We start from the raw sequence: 13,423 nt of genomic DNA on the forward strand, positions 1-13,423 counted from the left end.
AGCATGGGCATGGTTGGAGTTCTCAGGTGACACAACCCCGCACTAGGGTGTGAGGAGAGCCCAGCTCTGCGCGTCTAACTCTGCTTCTGAAACAGGATTTTTCCTTCAAATGAAACCTTGGGCAGAAGCTCAACTTTTTGGAGCAGTTGGAGGGGAGGAGAAGGGGAGTCTTAAACCCTTCCATGTGGGCCTCCCCTCACTCCTAGAATTCCATGGGAATATTTTAGAATATTCTAAAAGGGTGCCTTTTAGACAACCCTCCCCAAGTTGTTGCTTTCAGAGAGACAGGGAACTGTAATGGTTAAGACCTCCAGCACTTCCTGGTTGCTGTGTGACCTCGGGCAAATCACTTTTCCTCTCTGAGCCTCAGGTGCTTCATCCCTTAAATGGGAACCACTGGAGCCCCAGTCTTGTGGGTTTGTCATGAGGATGAGATGGCTGGGGGAAGCTGCCTGTCACCTGGGCATGCGGTGTGCATGCCACAGCAGAAATGAAGGAGAAGGTCTGGAGGCGGAGCAGGCAGTTTCTTCAAGGTTTTGCATTCTGTAAAAGCACTTATGATTTTGCACCCTGCTTCATGACGGATCTGCTCTGGTTTTCATCTAAAAATGATGCTTTAAATTCTTTCCCGTGGGGGTAAAATTAAGGCTCAAGGAAGGTGCTGAGTCTAGACCTCAAATTCCAGGTGGAGCTCCAAGGATCCCAGGAGCATGGGCAGCCCAGAGTGAGGAACACTGGGGCAGAGTCTTTATCCAAGGAGGGGTCCCATAGTTTGTCAGGGGGCTGGCGATTCACTCTTTGTGAAGCTGCATGTTTTGGCCATCGGTCCTCAGTGTGAGGGGACAGGCTGAGGCCCAGGGGGACACAGAGGAATAGACACAGGCATTGGAAGGTTGTCTCTGGGAGGGCTGATTCTGAGGCCGGGCATGTGGAGGCCAGAGGGGCGGGCTGGGCCAGACGCTGCACACCAACCTGTCAAGGGTGGTCACCATGAGAGGACCTTACTGCCCTGTCCTCTTGTAGCCTCATGAGAAAATCAGTTCAAAGGCTGTTTCCTGGTCGCCCTTAGGGGGCAGGTGGTGGCTCGGATCGTGGGGGGACCACACAGATAGGGTCTGCCATCATGAAGCAGAGACCAAAGGCTCACACCCAAGTATAACTATGGGCAGCGATGGATGCCATGGCCAAGGCCACGGTGTTAGTCCGTTTCCACACTGCGAGAAAGAACTACGTGAGGCCGGATGTGGTGGCTCACGCCTGTAATCCCAGCACTTTGGGAAGCCAAGGTGGGTGGATCACCTGTGGTCAAGAGTTTGAGACCAGCCTAGCCAACATGGCGAAACCCCGTCTTTACTAAAAATACAAAAATTAGCCGGGTGTGGTGGCGCATGCCTATAATCCCAGCTACTCAGGAGGCTGAAGCAGGAGAATGCCTTGAACCCAGGAGGTGGAGATTGCAGTGAGCTGAGATCGCGCCACTGCACTTCAGCCTTGGCGACAGAGCGAGACTGTCTCAAAAAGAAAAAGGAAAAAAAAAAAAACCTACCTGAGACTGGGTAATTTATAAAGAAAGGAGGTTTAATTGACTCACGGTTCTGCATGACTGGGGAAGCCTCAGGAAACTTACTATCATGGCGGAAGGCAAAGGGTCAGGAGAGAGAGAGAGCAGAGGAAGCCACACACGTTTACACCATCAGACCTCATGAGAACTCATTCACTATCGCGAGAACACCATGGGGGAAACTGCCCCCATGATCCCATCACCTCCCACCAGGTCCCTCCCTCAACACGTGGGGATTACAATTTGAGATGAGATTTACCTGGGCCATAGAGCCAAACCGTATCAGCCACCCAGCCAGGAGGCGCTCAGGGACGTAACCTAGAGCCTTGCCAGAGCACAGGACGGGCCTGGCCTAGGGTTGGGAGAGGGGGTGGGGGAAAGAATATGGAACGTGACATTGGACTGAGATCTGAGTAGTGTGGTGGTCACACAAGTCACCAGGGGGTCTTTTTATTTATTTATTTTTGGAGACAGAGTCTCGCTCTGTTACCCAGGCTGGAGTGCAGTGGTGCAATCCTAGCTTACTGTAGCCTTGAACTCCCGGGCTCAAGCAATCCTCCAACCTCAGCTTCCCAAGTAGCTGGGACTATAGGCATGGGCTAGCTTGCCTGGCTTTTTTTTTTTTTTTTTTTTTTTTGAGACAGGATTTCACTCTGTCACCCAGGCTGGAGTACAGTGGCACGATATCTACTCACTGCAACCTCCACCTCCTGGGTTCAAGCAATCCTCATGCCTCAGCCTCCTGAGTAGCTGGGATTACAGGTGCGTACCACCACCCCTGGCTAATTTTTATATTTTTAGTGGAGACGGGTTTCGCCATGTTAGCCAGGCTGGTGTCGAACTCCTGGCCTCAAGCAATCCACCCACTTCGGCCTCCCAAAGGGCTGGGATTACAGGCATGAGCCACTGTGCCTGGCCACTTTTAAAATTTTTTGTAGAGATGGGGTCTCACTATTTTGCCCAGGCTGGTCTCAAACTCCTGGCCTCAAGCGATCCCCCTGCCTCAGCCTTTCAAAGTGCTGGGATGACAGGCATAAGCCATGGCACCTGGCGAGGTTCTGCATCTCTAACAAGCTCCAGGCACTGCTGGTGCTGCCAGTTCCCAGACCATGCTTTGAGTAGCAAGGCCCTAAAGCTGCACTGTCCTATCCGGTCGCTGCTAGTCACCTGCAGCAATTTAACTTAGCAAGGAGAATGAAATAAAAGGAACAATTCAGTGCCTCAGTCGCATGGGCCACATTTCAAGTGATGAGCAGCCCATGTGGCCAGTGGCTTGTGTGTTGGACTGTGCAGGTGTACAGCATGTTCATCGCAGGAAGTTCTTGGAGGCTGGGCATGGTGCCTCATGCCTGTAATCCAAGTGCTTTGGGAGGCCGAGGCACGAGGATCTCTTGATCCCAGGAGTTTGAGACCAGCCTGGGCAGCATAGTGAGAGCCCCGTCTCTATACGAGAAAAGAAAGTTCTCGAGGATGGCGCTGCCCTGAGGTTTGGAGTAGGAGTTAACCAGACAGCTGGGGGAGGAGAGAATGGGCTTCTGCCTCAGGCTCAGTGCACACGAAGGCCACTGCAAGAGCTAGGAGGAGGACCATGGAATTTGAGTGCAAAGAGTAAGGAGGGAGTGAGACTGGAGACAGGGCCGGGGACTCCCTGGGCTGTGGCGGCCTTAGGGCCATGCAAGGGCCTCAGGCCAGGGGAGCCCCTGATGGGTCTGTGGCAGGCTGGGCTCCATCTGGGGAGATAGGAGTGTGGGGAATTGGGTAGTGCTTTTCTCTTCATGGCGTCACTTGCTTTTCCCTCTGCATCGGCCTGGGGCCCTGGGGCCTGATTTGCAGCATCAACAGCTTTTCCACTGCTGTGTGTCAGCCCAAGGGCCTTGTCACTGTGAGAGGGTAACGTGTGCCACGCCCTTCCTCCCCAGGGGCTCCATGTCCAGCCTGGAATCCTGCACCAGCGGCTTCTCCCAGCTCAGCGCCGCCACCTCGTCCTCCTCCTCCGGCCAGTCTCATAGCAGCTCCCTGGTCTCCAGATAGCCGGGCCCAGTGTTTCAGGGCCGCCCGCTCGCCTCCAGTGTCCAGAAATGTCCAGAATGAGAAGCCAGCTAACTGCAGGGCCTGGGACCATGTGGGCTGGAGCCCCAGGCCTAGATGCTGCCCAAGTTGGGGTGTCTGGAGCGGATGGCAAGGATCCAGAACTGGCCTGTGCATGGTGTCAGGGCTCTTGAAATTGCAAGGACAGAACCATCTCCTTCCGGCTTCGTGTAAGGAAGACCAAGCCAAGGCCAAGGTGTCTACCATACCACACCTTTGGGACATCCGGGCTTAGCAACGTCAGCCAGGCCCATCTCCTCTCTGTCCACCTCTTGCTCTGCTTTCGCCATGCAGGGGACCATCACTATTAGGTGCCCTTCTCCTCCCTGCAGCTTGCCTGCATAAGAGAGCCTCTTCCTCCCAAAGGCTCCAGCCCACTTCCCAGAGCTGAGTCTTAGCCTGGAATGGGGGCGATTGCCAGGTCAATTCCTGAACCAATCACAGTTGCCAGGCACACTGGAGAATGCTGATTGGCCAGCAGGGTCATGCCCAATCTGGACCAATCACTGTGATCCAGGGTTGCAGTGAGGTGCAGTGATTGGCCAGCCTGGATCACATGCACATCTCTGGAACCAACCACCTGCTCTCAAAAGCACTAGTGGGTGCCTCGAGGAGTACTGGGGTCCCCCCTAAGAAGAAGGGGGAAGGATGCTGGGGAGGCAGAAATGAAGGGTGTTTACCTTGGCATCTGATTGCATAACGTTCTGTTATGCAGTATCAAGATGTGCTTGGTGAGCAGTTAAGTGAGTTACAGGCGCTGCTCTTTGTGGGGAACAGCACATCCTGAACTGAAAATCCATGTCCCCTGCACTTGGCCAGCATGGCCTAACCCTGACCATCCCTGATTGGAGAGGGTGGGAGAGCCCTGGGTTTCTGCTAAGTCCCAGGCAGCGATGGGGTGACTGAGGCTGTCTGTATACCCCACTGGAGATGCCTTTCTCTCCTAGGGAACTGTTTAATTATGACTGTTTTTGGTTGTAAGCCACAGAGACCCATGCCCAGGTGCTTCAACACAAAAGCATGATCATTCATGGGTGCATAGAACTGGCCAGTCCAGGAGGGCTTGCTTCAGGTAAGGCTAGATCCAGGGTCTCAACATGGAGTCTCGATTCCCCCCGCGAGTGGAGGCTGCTGTGTCTGCCCTGGGGCAGATATGACTCTGGAACTAGGTTCAATATTGACATGAGTTCCCCTAGTTACTACACAGGAGCGTCTTGGGTCTCCTTGGGGCCTGAGGACATTTCTCCTTTCCTTTCCTGGACTCCCCAAAAGGCAGCCAGTCAGGGGTCACCAACTTGAAGCCTGATCTGGCCTGCTTTTAGTGTTGCTTTTTTGCCTTTAGAATGGTTTAAAAATTGAGGCATTTCGCATCGAAATCAGGATTTCTGGCTTCCCTTAGGCATTTGGGAGCACCAGCAGAATGGGGTCACTATTGTTGCATGAAGACAACACCTCTGCACCCCTGGATGCGGCCACGCCAGTCCCTACCCCATTGACTTGCGCCCAGCCCACATTACACATCCTCATGACCTGCGTGGCAGGAGCCTCACTGACATGGCTCTGTCAGCAGTGGCTGGTACCCTTGTCTCCTGGCCTTGCTTAGAGTTGGGGCTCATCTCTGCTGCAGTAACTGAGCCAAGGGGTGGTTTTGTGGCCACAAGAATCATCTTTATGCAGGCTCAGCAATGCAGGGCCAGGAAACTTACATCTACGCCAGTCTCAACCCCAAACCCAAGGAAGAGAGAAAGTGTCATCTTTTCAGATACATCCTTCTTCCTGCTGGGAGAGAGCCTTGCCCACCTTCCTGTTGGCTCTCTGTCCGCTTCTCAGGTATCTGAACAAAATAGGTTGCTTTGCACTCTGTGTCAAGGTGTGTGTGCACATGTGTGCATAAGAGACCGACTGATTGGAAGGAGACGTTCTCAAAACTAATTGCTCCCATATCACCAGGCATTTATTGCTGAGAGCAACTTGCAATATTTTCAACTATCTTTAAGTGAATTTCTAGCTTTTCTCTTAAAAACTAGGTGTTATCCTACAAGTATGCTGGGATAAGCTGCCCTGGCAGTCTTCATACATTTATTGTCTAGCCCCAGAGAAGGACACAGAAGCCTTTTACGGGAGGAAGCTGGAACTGCCTGTTCCAGAGGCGGGTGGGGGAAGGGGGGTCTGCTATCAGCTGTCCACCCTTAACAGTGGGGGTGAGGAACCTCAGGCCCTTTCAGTTCTGCTCTTGAGAGTGCTCTCTCCCTAGGGAAAACCAGCCCAAATTGGCTTAAGCAACAAAGCAAATTCCCTAGGTCCTGTACTGGGGATGGCTGGATCCAGCAGCTTAATGTCCTCAGGCCTCTCAACTGCACCCAGGCCTCTTGACTCTGCATCTCTTTGCATGCTGACCTCATTCTTTCTTCCACCTGGCGGGAAAGATGGCTGCCAGCAGCCCCAAGCCTATAACTTCAGGATTCACACTCTAAGAGACGCTTTTCCATCTCAAATCTCATGGAAGGCTCTGATTGGCCCAGCTCGAGTCACATGCTTATTCCTGTGGGCCACACTGGCAAGGAACTAGGGTCCCGTGATTGACATTCCCTGCAGAAGCCGCAGCAGGATTGGGGAGGGCCAGTCCCCCAATGGACAAGAGAAGCTGGACCACAGAACCAGCAGGTATCCATGGTGGCATCTGCTACGGCCGGCTCTCCTCCCATGTGGAGGTCTCGGGGACCCACGTGGAAGCATTATCAAGGTCATTCTTCTTGCCTTCGGGAGGCCTGGAATTAAAAATAATCCAAGGAAGGGATTGCCAAGCTTTTGGCTTTTGAATTTCCCCTGAGCCACAAAGGCTGGAAGTGCCTTGGCTTGGGCTTCTTGCATCATTAGTTCATTAATCCATTGTGACCAGGACAGAAGCAACCCACAAGCAGCATTACTGTTGGTGTTTGGGCACCTGGGCCTTGAATTTAGGCCAGGACTCAAACCTCAGCCTTCCTTTCACTAGCTGTGTAACCTTGACCAGGTGACTTAACCTCTCTGTGCCTCAGTTTCCTCATCTGTAAAGTGAGGATAGCAGTGCCTACCTCAATAGGTTGTAGTGGGACAAAATGAGGGAGTAGCTGTAAAGCTTTCAGCACAGCTCCCAGAACACAGAAAGCGCTCCATTAATGTCAGTGGTCATTCTGATTACTTAATGCTTCTCATCCAAAGACTCGTTTTCTTCCTGAGGTCGCCTATCCCTGTTTTTCGTTATTGCACCCAGAGAAAAGTAGGTGTCAAGAATTATTGCCCTCTGAGTTGGGTGTGCAGTCTTTCTCTTTTAGAAACTGCTTGTGTGGGCGGGGCGTGGTAGCTCATCCCAGCACTTTGGGAGGCTGAGGCCGGCTGATCGCTTGAGTGCAGGAGTTCAAGACCAGCCTGGGCAACATAGTGAGACCCTGTCTCTACAAAAAATTAAAAAATGAGCCAGGCGTGGTGGTGCGCGCCTATAGTCTCAGCTGCTCGGGAGGCTGAGGCAGAAGGATTGCTTGGAGGTCAAGGCTGGAGTGAGCCATGATCTCACCCCTGTACTTCATCCTGGGTGACAAAGCAAGACCCTGTCTCAAAAAAAGAAGAAAGAAGCTGCTTGTGTTTTCTGGGTAAGTCCACCCATCTGAGGGAGTGTATTCTGAGTGGTATTTCCCTTGGCAGTTAGAAAATGTTTTTTCCCAGAGGTTGAAATATGGAGAGTTTGAGACTCTTTTTTTCTATCCTGCACTCTCTGGAATTCCCCCTCCCTGCTGTAAAATTTATTGTCCAATGAGAATAGCATAATTCTTTTCAACAAAGTCTCTTTGAGCCAGTGAAACACGATGGGTTTTTTTGTTTGCCTGATCATTTGCTCCAACCAGCAGCATTAAATGTTTTCCATTTGGATAAACTTGCATCGTCAGCTTCCTAAAACCCTGGAGGTTTCCCGTGGGCTCGTTCAAGAATTTTCCAGCTGTTGTTTAAAAGACTTTAGAGAGAGCTTGTTCAGCCTGTGGCCTGCAGGCTGCACGCGGCCCCGGACTGCTTTGAATGTGCTCCAACACGAGTTCGTAAACTTTCTTAAAACACTGAGGGTTTTCTTGTGTGTGTTTTCTTTGTTTTTTCAGCTCATCAGCTATCATTAGTGTATTTTATGTGTGGCCCAAGACAATTCTTCTTGTTCCAATGTGGTCCAGGGAAGCCAAAAGATTGGACACCCTTGCTTTAGAGCATTTGAAACAGGAGTGATATCACCCCCAAGGGGCTGCATATCTGTTTAATGCAGGTATAATTGTGTATCATATATATTGTATACATATGTAATGGATTGGATAGCATGTCCCCAAATTCATGTCCACCTAGAACCTTAGAATGTGACCTCATTTGGAAATAAGGTTTTTGCAGGTATAATTAGTTAAGGTTCTCAAGATTGGTTATTGGGCCGTGTGAGGGAGGATCACAATTTTTATATATAAAGCAGAAATAGGCCGGGCGCAGTGGCTCACGCCTGTAATCCCAGCACTTTGGGAGGCCGAGGCAGGTGGATCACAAGATCAGGAGATCAAGACCATCCTGGCTAACATGGTGAAACCCTGTCTCTACTAAAAAATACCAAAAAATTAGCCAGGCGTGGTGGCGGGCGCCTGTAGTCCCAGCTACTCGGGAGGCTGAGGCAGGAGAGTGGCGTGAACCCGGGAGGCAGAGCTTACAGTGAGCCGAGATTATGTCACTGCACTCCAGCCTCGGGGACAGAGTGAGACTCCGTCTCAAAAAACAACAACAACAACAACAACAACAACAACAGGAATGTTCTGGAGGCTGGAAGTCCGGAATCAACATGGAGGTAGGGCCCTGCTCCTTCTGAAGGCTCCTTCCTTGCCTCTTCCAGCGTCTAGTGGCACGTCGTGGCTTGTGGTTGCATCACTCCAGTCTCTGCCTCCATCATCATATGGCCTTCCTCTCTCTCTGTGTCTCCTCTTCTTGTAGGGATGCCAGTCATTGGATTTAGGGCCCATCCTAAGTCCAGTATAACGTCTTGAGATCCTTAACTAATTCCACCTGCAAAGATCTTATTTCCAAGCGAGGTCACATTTTAAGTTTCTGGATGGACATGAATTTTGGGGCATGCTACTCAACTTATTATGTATGCATACAATAGCTAACCAGATACACAGTTATATCTGCATTAAACAGATATGAAAATCCCTGGTGCCCATCTCTCCTGGGCTGCCCTGCCCTCCCCCTGGGGTTTTACCAAAGTGCCAGACCTGGTGTCCTGGTGAGGTGCATCCCAAAACAGCCACAGTCCTGACGTCAGAAGGGTGTGATGAGCCCTGTCCAGGGTGCCAACTGTCCTTCCCGTGAGCTCTTTTGGGGCATGGAGAGTGGAGCGGGCTGCCACACAGATCCTGGGACTCTGAAAAGCCTTCGTCGTTTTGGAGCTGGTGGCTGGGGTTGTCATTTGTGAGAGCAGAGCAGGTGTGGTGTTTTGTGTGATGGCACGAGGGCCATCTGTCCACCCAGCACAGCTCGTCAGGGGAGAGGAGGCGGCTTGCACTTGCGTGTGTTCATGGGCGGTGACTCTTCCGTCGATTTCTCTGGAACTGTGGGTGGCGGGTTTCAAAGGAACAGCCAGCTGACTCGTGGGTGCGGCGGGTATCGAGAAAGAACAGCCCTGTGGGGGAAGATGGAGCTCCGGAGGGTGGGCGGGAGCTGGGATCAGGCCTGAGCTGTGGGGCCCTGCTGATGCCTGTCTCAGCCACAGCGCTTTCCTTGGAGGCCTCCTGGGGCCTGGACCCAGAGCGAGCAAAACATGCCCAGGGCTCCCTGTGGCCCAGAGGCTGCCTCTGGGATCAGTTCTTGGGGCACAGACCCCTGGGACCTCTGCGGAGCCAGGTTGGACGCAAGCAGCTGCAGTGGGAGCTGGGGTAGGGCCTGGGAGGAAGGGAGCCCAGGGCCTCCAGGGATGTCAGAGGCTGTGGCTACCAACTTCTCCCTCTCACTTCCCTGCCTCCCTTAGTGCCCAGCCCCCAACAAGGCATTTTGGAGGAATGCGGATCCCCAAAAGTCACATTTTTTTTTGAGACAGGGTCTCACTCTGTCACCCAGGCTGGAGTGCGGTGGCATGATCATGATTCACTGTAGCCTCACCCTGCTGGGCTCAAGCGACCCTCCCACCTCAGCCCCAAGTAGCTGGAACCACAGGTGTGCGCCACCATGCCTAATTCTTGTATTTTTTTGTAGCGGCGGGGCCATGTTGCCCAAGCTGGCAAAAAGCACAATTTGAAACCTCTGAGCCAGGATTTTTTTTTTTTCCGGACACAGACTGCTTGGAGAATCCCATGAAAACTCAGGACACACACATGAATTTCATTTGTTTTGGGGCCCCAAAGAGTCCTTGAAAGCCCACCCATTGACGCCAGGATGGGAACCTTTCTGGGGTCTTTCCGAATACTAAAGTTCTGTGCAGAGCACCCCAGAAGCTGAGACGTGTCACCATGGCGATGGCCCAGCATGTGGAACTCTCAGGGTTCCCAGTTGAGCTGCAGACTTCAGTGTGCAGTCCAAGACCCCCGTGCCTGTGCCTAGGGGTCTTGAGTCACTACTGTGGGTGGGGGAGGGGACCCTTATGCTGCTGGGATCGGAGCACATGAATCCCCAGCCGGCTTGCCTGCAGTTTGATGACTTTAGCTCTTGTATATTTGTGTCCCCACCAGCACCATAGGTTGGTACTGGAATCTCAGACACTTCTGCCTCCTGCTCCATGTCCTATCTAAGGTCTGCCGTCCAAAATCTAAATGCCTGAGTCGCAAAATGTGCCTCTCCTGTAACAATACAAGTGTCACACGTTTTGGGTTGCCGGAGACCCCAAAACCCAATACAAATTGCCTCAAGCAAAAAATAGGAATTTATGGGTTCATGTAATTCGGAAGTCCAAGAATGATCTGGCTGGCTTCAGGTATAGCTGGATCCAGGCATTCAAATCATGTCCCCCCACCCCCACCCCAACACCCTCATTCTAGTCGTTTTCCACACTGGCTCACCCGCTCCATCTCTTTGTTCTGATCAGGTCTTCTCCACACTGGAGAAGAGTTGGTTTCCGTTCCTCCTCCTTGTGGCCCACCTTGGCCCACCTTGTGGCCCTCCTTGTGTCTAACCTTGGAAGTTAGACAGTCCCAGCAGAGAGAGTTTCTTCTTCCAGCTGCAGCAGAAGTTCCACGATGGGCTCTGACTGGCTGACCCGGGGCAGGTGCCTAACTCTGGACCAATCTCTCAGGCCCACCTGCAACTTGGGGTGAGAAGACAGTGCCACCCAAACCACCTGGATGGAGAATGGGGGAGAGGTACTACCCTGATAGCAACACGCTAGAGGCTCACAGCCAGGGCTCCTGGGTTTTGGGGTCTCCGGCAACCCAAAACGTGTGACACTTGTACTGTTACAGGAGAGGCACATTTTGGGGCTCAGGCATTTAGATTTTGGACGGCAGACCTTAGATAGGACATGGAGCAGGAGGCAGAAGTGGCCACCTCCCCGGGCACTCTCATTACCATGGAAGGCTTCAGGTCGCAAGATGTTGCAACTTTCCCACAGCTCCCTGTGGTTGCCAGGGCACACTCGGTCTCTGGGTAGGGCAGACTGGCACTGCCAGGGAGTCAACCCCCAGGAGCGGCCCTCAACCAATGATGAATGGGTGTTGGCTGATAAATACCCCAGCTTCCTCGCCCTTGTGTGGTGCAACCGAGACCTGTTCTACCAACTGTCCCAGAGGCCCCCAGCAGGATTGAGCCCCTGTTGCCTACAGTATAGACCTGCTCACTCCTGCACCCTGCACAGGCTGCCTTCCCTCCCTGTCCTCTACCAGTGCTTCCTGGGGCCGCCTCCCCAATAAAGTACTTGCTCTCACCTCCTCGTCTTAGTTTCTGCATCTGGGGAATCCTAGCCTAAGACAGGGCTGTTGCTAGAAGAGAGACTGGATGTCGGGCAGGCAAAGAAAATCAATAACATGATGACAAATTAAAAAGAAATTACAGGCTGGGTGCGGCAGCTCATACCTGTAATCCCAGCACTTTGGGAGGCCCAGGCAGGTGGATCACTTTAGGCCAAGGGTTCGAGACCAGCCTGGCCAACATAGTGAAACCCCGCCTCTACTAAAAATACAAAAATTAGCCAGGCATGGTGGTGCATGCCTGAAATCCCAGCTACTTGGGAGGCTGAGGCATGAGAAACGCTTGAACCCGGGAGGCAGAGCTTGCAGTGAGCTGAGGTTGCACCATTGCTCTCCAGCCTGGGGAACAGAGTGAGACTGTCTCAAAAAAAAAAAAAAAAAAATTCCAGGGGCCACAGGACTCACACCACTCGGCATGTTTGAGTCACCTGACCTGGGACCCCTCTAACTTTGCTGTGACAGGCCCTCTTCAGGTACTGCTGCCTCTGGGCCTGGATTCCAGTGCACAGGACTGTCACTTTTCCAACTTAGCCACCAGCACAACAGAGATGTCCCCTCAGAAGTCATGGTTCTCAGGCCAAGGGTCATTTCAGGATGGCCATCATGGCCATCATCGTGGCCATGGCGTCAGACTGAGAGTGATCCCTGTAGATTCCAGGATCTGCAGCCAGGCTTGGGAACTGCTCTTAGGAATACACCTGAATGACTCTAAGGAGCCTGACTTTGCAGCTCCTTTTTAAGAGGCAGAGCCCGTTTCCCTTCTCCCTGAATCTGGGCTGGCCTGGTGACTGTGCAGGCGCCCACCAGAGCTGCCAGATCTTTAAAGAGAAACCAGCAAGCTGGAATTTTTGTCAATCTCTGGACTTTTTTTTTGAGATGGAGTCTTGCTCTGTTGCCCAGGCTGGAGTGCAGCAGTGCGATCTCAGTTCACTGCAACCTACACCTTCCGGGTTCAAGCGATTCTCCTGCCTCAGCCTCCTGAGTAACTGGGATTACAGGTTCCCACCACGCCTGTTTTGTATTTTTAGTAGAGACGGGTTTTTGCCATGTTGGCCAGGCTAGTCTCGAACTCCTGACCTCAGGTGATCCGCCCACCTCAGCCTCCCAAAGTGCTGGGATTACAGGCATGAGCCACTGCACCCCCGCCCTTATTTATTTTAAAATCTCTTGACTTTTAAACATGGGTAACTAATTTAAATTCTATAAAAATACTGTGAGGAAAAACTAAGCCCTGGTCATTCAAATTATGGTCAGGGGCCAGGCGCAGTGGCTCGAACCTGTAATCTCAGCACTTTGGGAGGCCAAGGCAGGAGGTTGACTTGAGGCCAGGAGCTTGAGACCAGCCTGGGCAACACAGTGACAACCCTTCTCTGCAAAAAAATTTTTAAAAATTAGCTGGGCATGGTGGCATGTGCCTATAGTCCCAGCTACTTGAGAGACTGAGGTGGGAGAATCACTTGAGCCCAGGAGGTCAAAGTTGCAGTGAGCCGAGATCGTGCCATTGCACTCCAGCCAGGGCAACAGAGCGAGACCCCGTTTCTAAGAAAGACAAGAAGTGTGGTCTGGGGACCTGAAGCATCAGCATCGTCAGTGAGCTTGTTGGAAACGCAGAATTGCTGGCCTCACCTCAGGCCCAAATCTGCATTTTAACAAGATCTCCTCGTGACCTGTGGCATATTAAAGTTTGATAAGCACTGGATTAAACAAGCAGTGAACAGGACTTGGCTCGAGGACGCCGTTGTGACTTCTGTTTCAGGATAAGCCACACCTGCTAAGCCCTAGCAGTGACCTAAGTCCATGATTCAGAATCCACACACCACCTGGTGGC

The 13,423-nt window shown here is 52.3% G+C and overlaps 1 protein-coding gene across 4 annotated transcripts in view; it reads left to right on the forward strand.

Annotated features, from left to right (window-relative positions):
- Nucleotides 1-7,741, forward strand: part of SEC14L5 (SEC14 like lipid binding 5) — a 59,948-nt gene extending 52,207 nt beyond the window's left edge. For all 4 annotated transcript variants that reach the window (XM_034939751.3, XM_034939748.3, XM_034939750.3 and 1 more), the window contains one exon: nt 3,481-7,741. In XM_034939751.3, coding sequence (XP_034795642.3) covers nt 3,481-3,592 — 112 coding nt within the window. In that variant the 3' untranslated portion in view covers nt 3,593-7,741. The remainder of the gene's footprint in view (nt 1-3,480) is intronic.
- Nucleotides 7,742-13,423: the final 5,682 nt, after the last annotated feature.

Source organism: Pan paniscus, chromosome 18 (assembly GCF_029289425.2).
Source record: "Pan paniscus chromosome 18, NHGRI_mPanPan1-v2.0_pri, whole genome shotgun sequence".
NCBI lineage: Eukaryota > Metazoa > Chordata > Mammalia > Primates > Hominidae > Pan > Pan paniscus.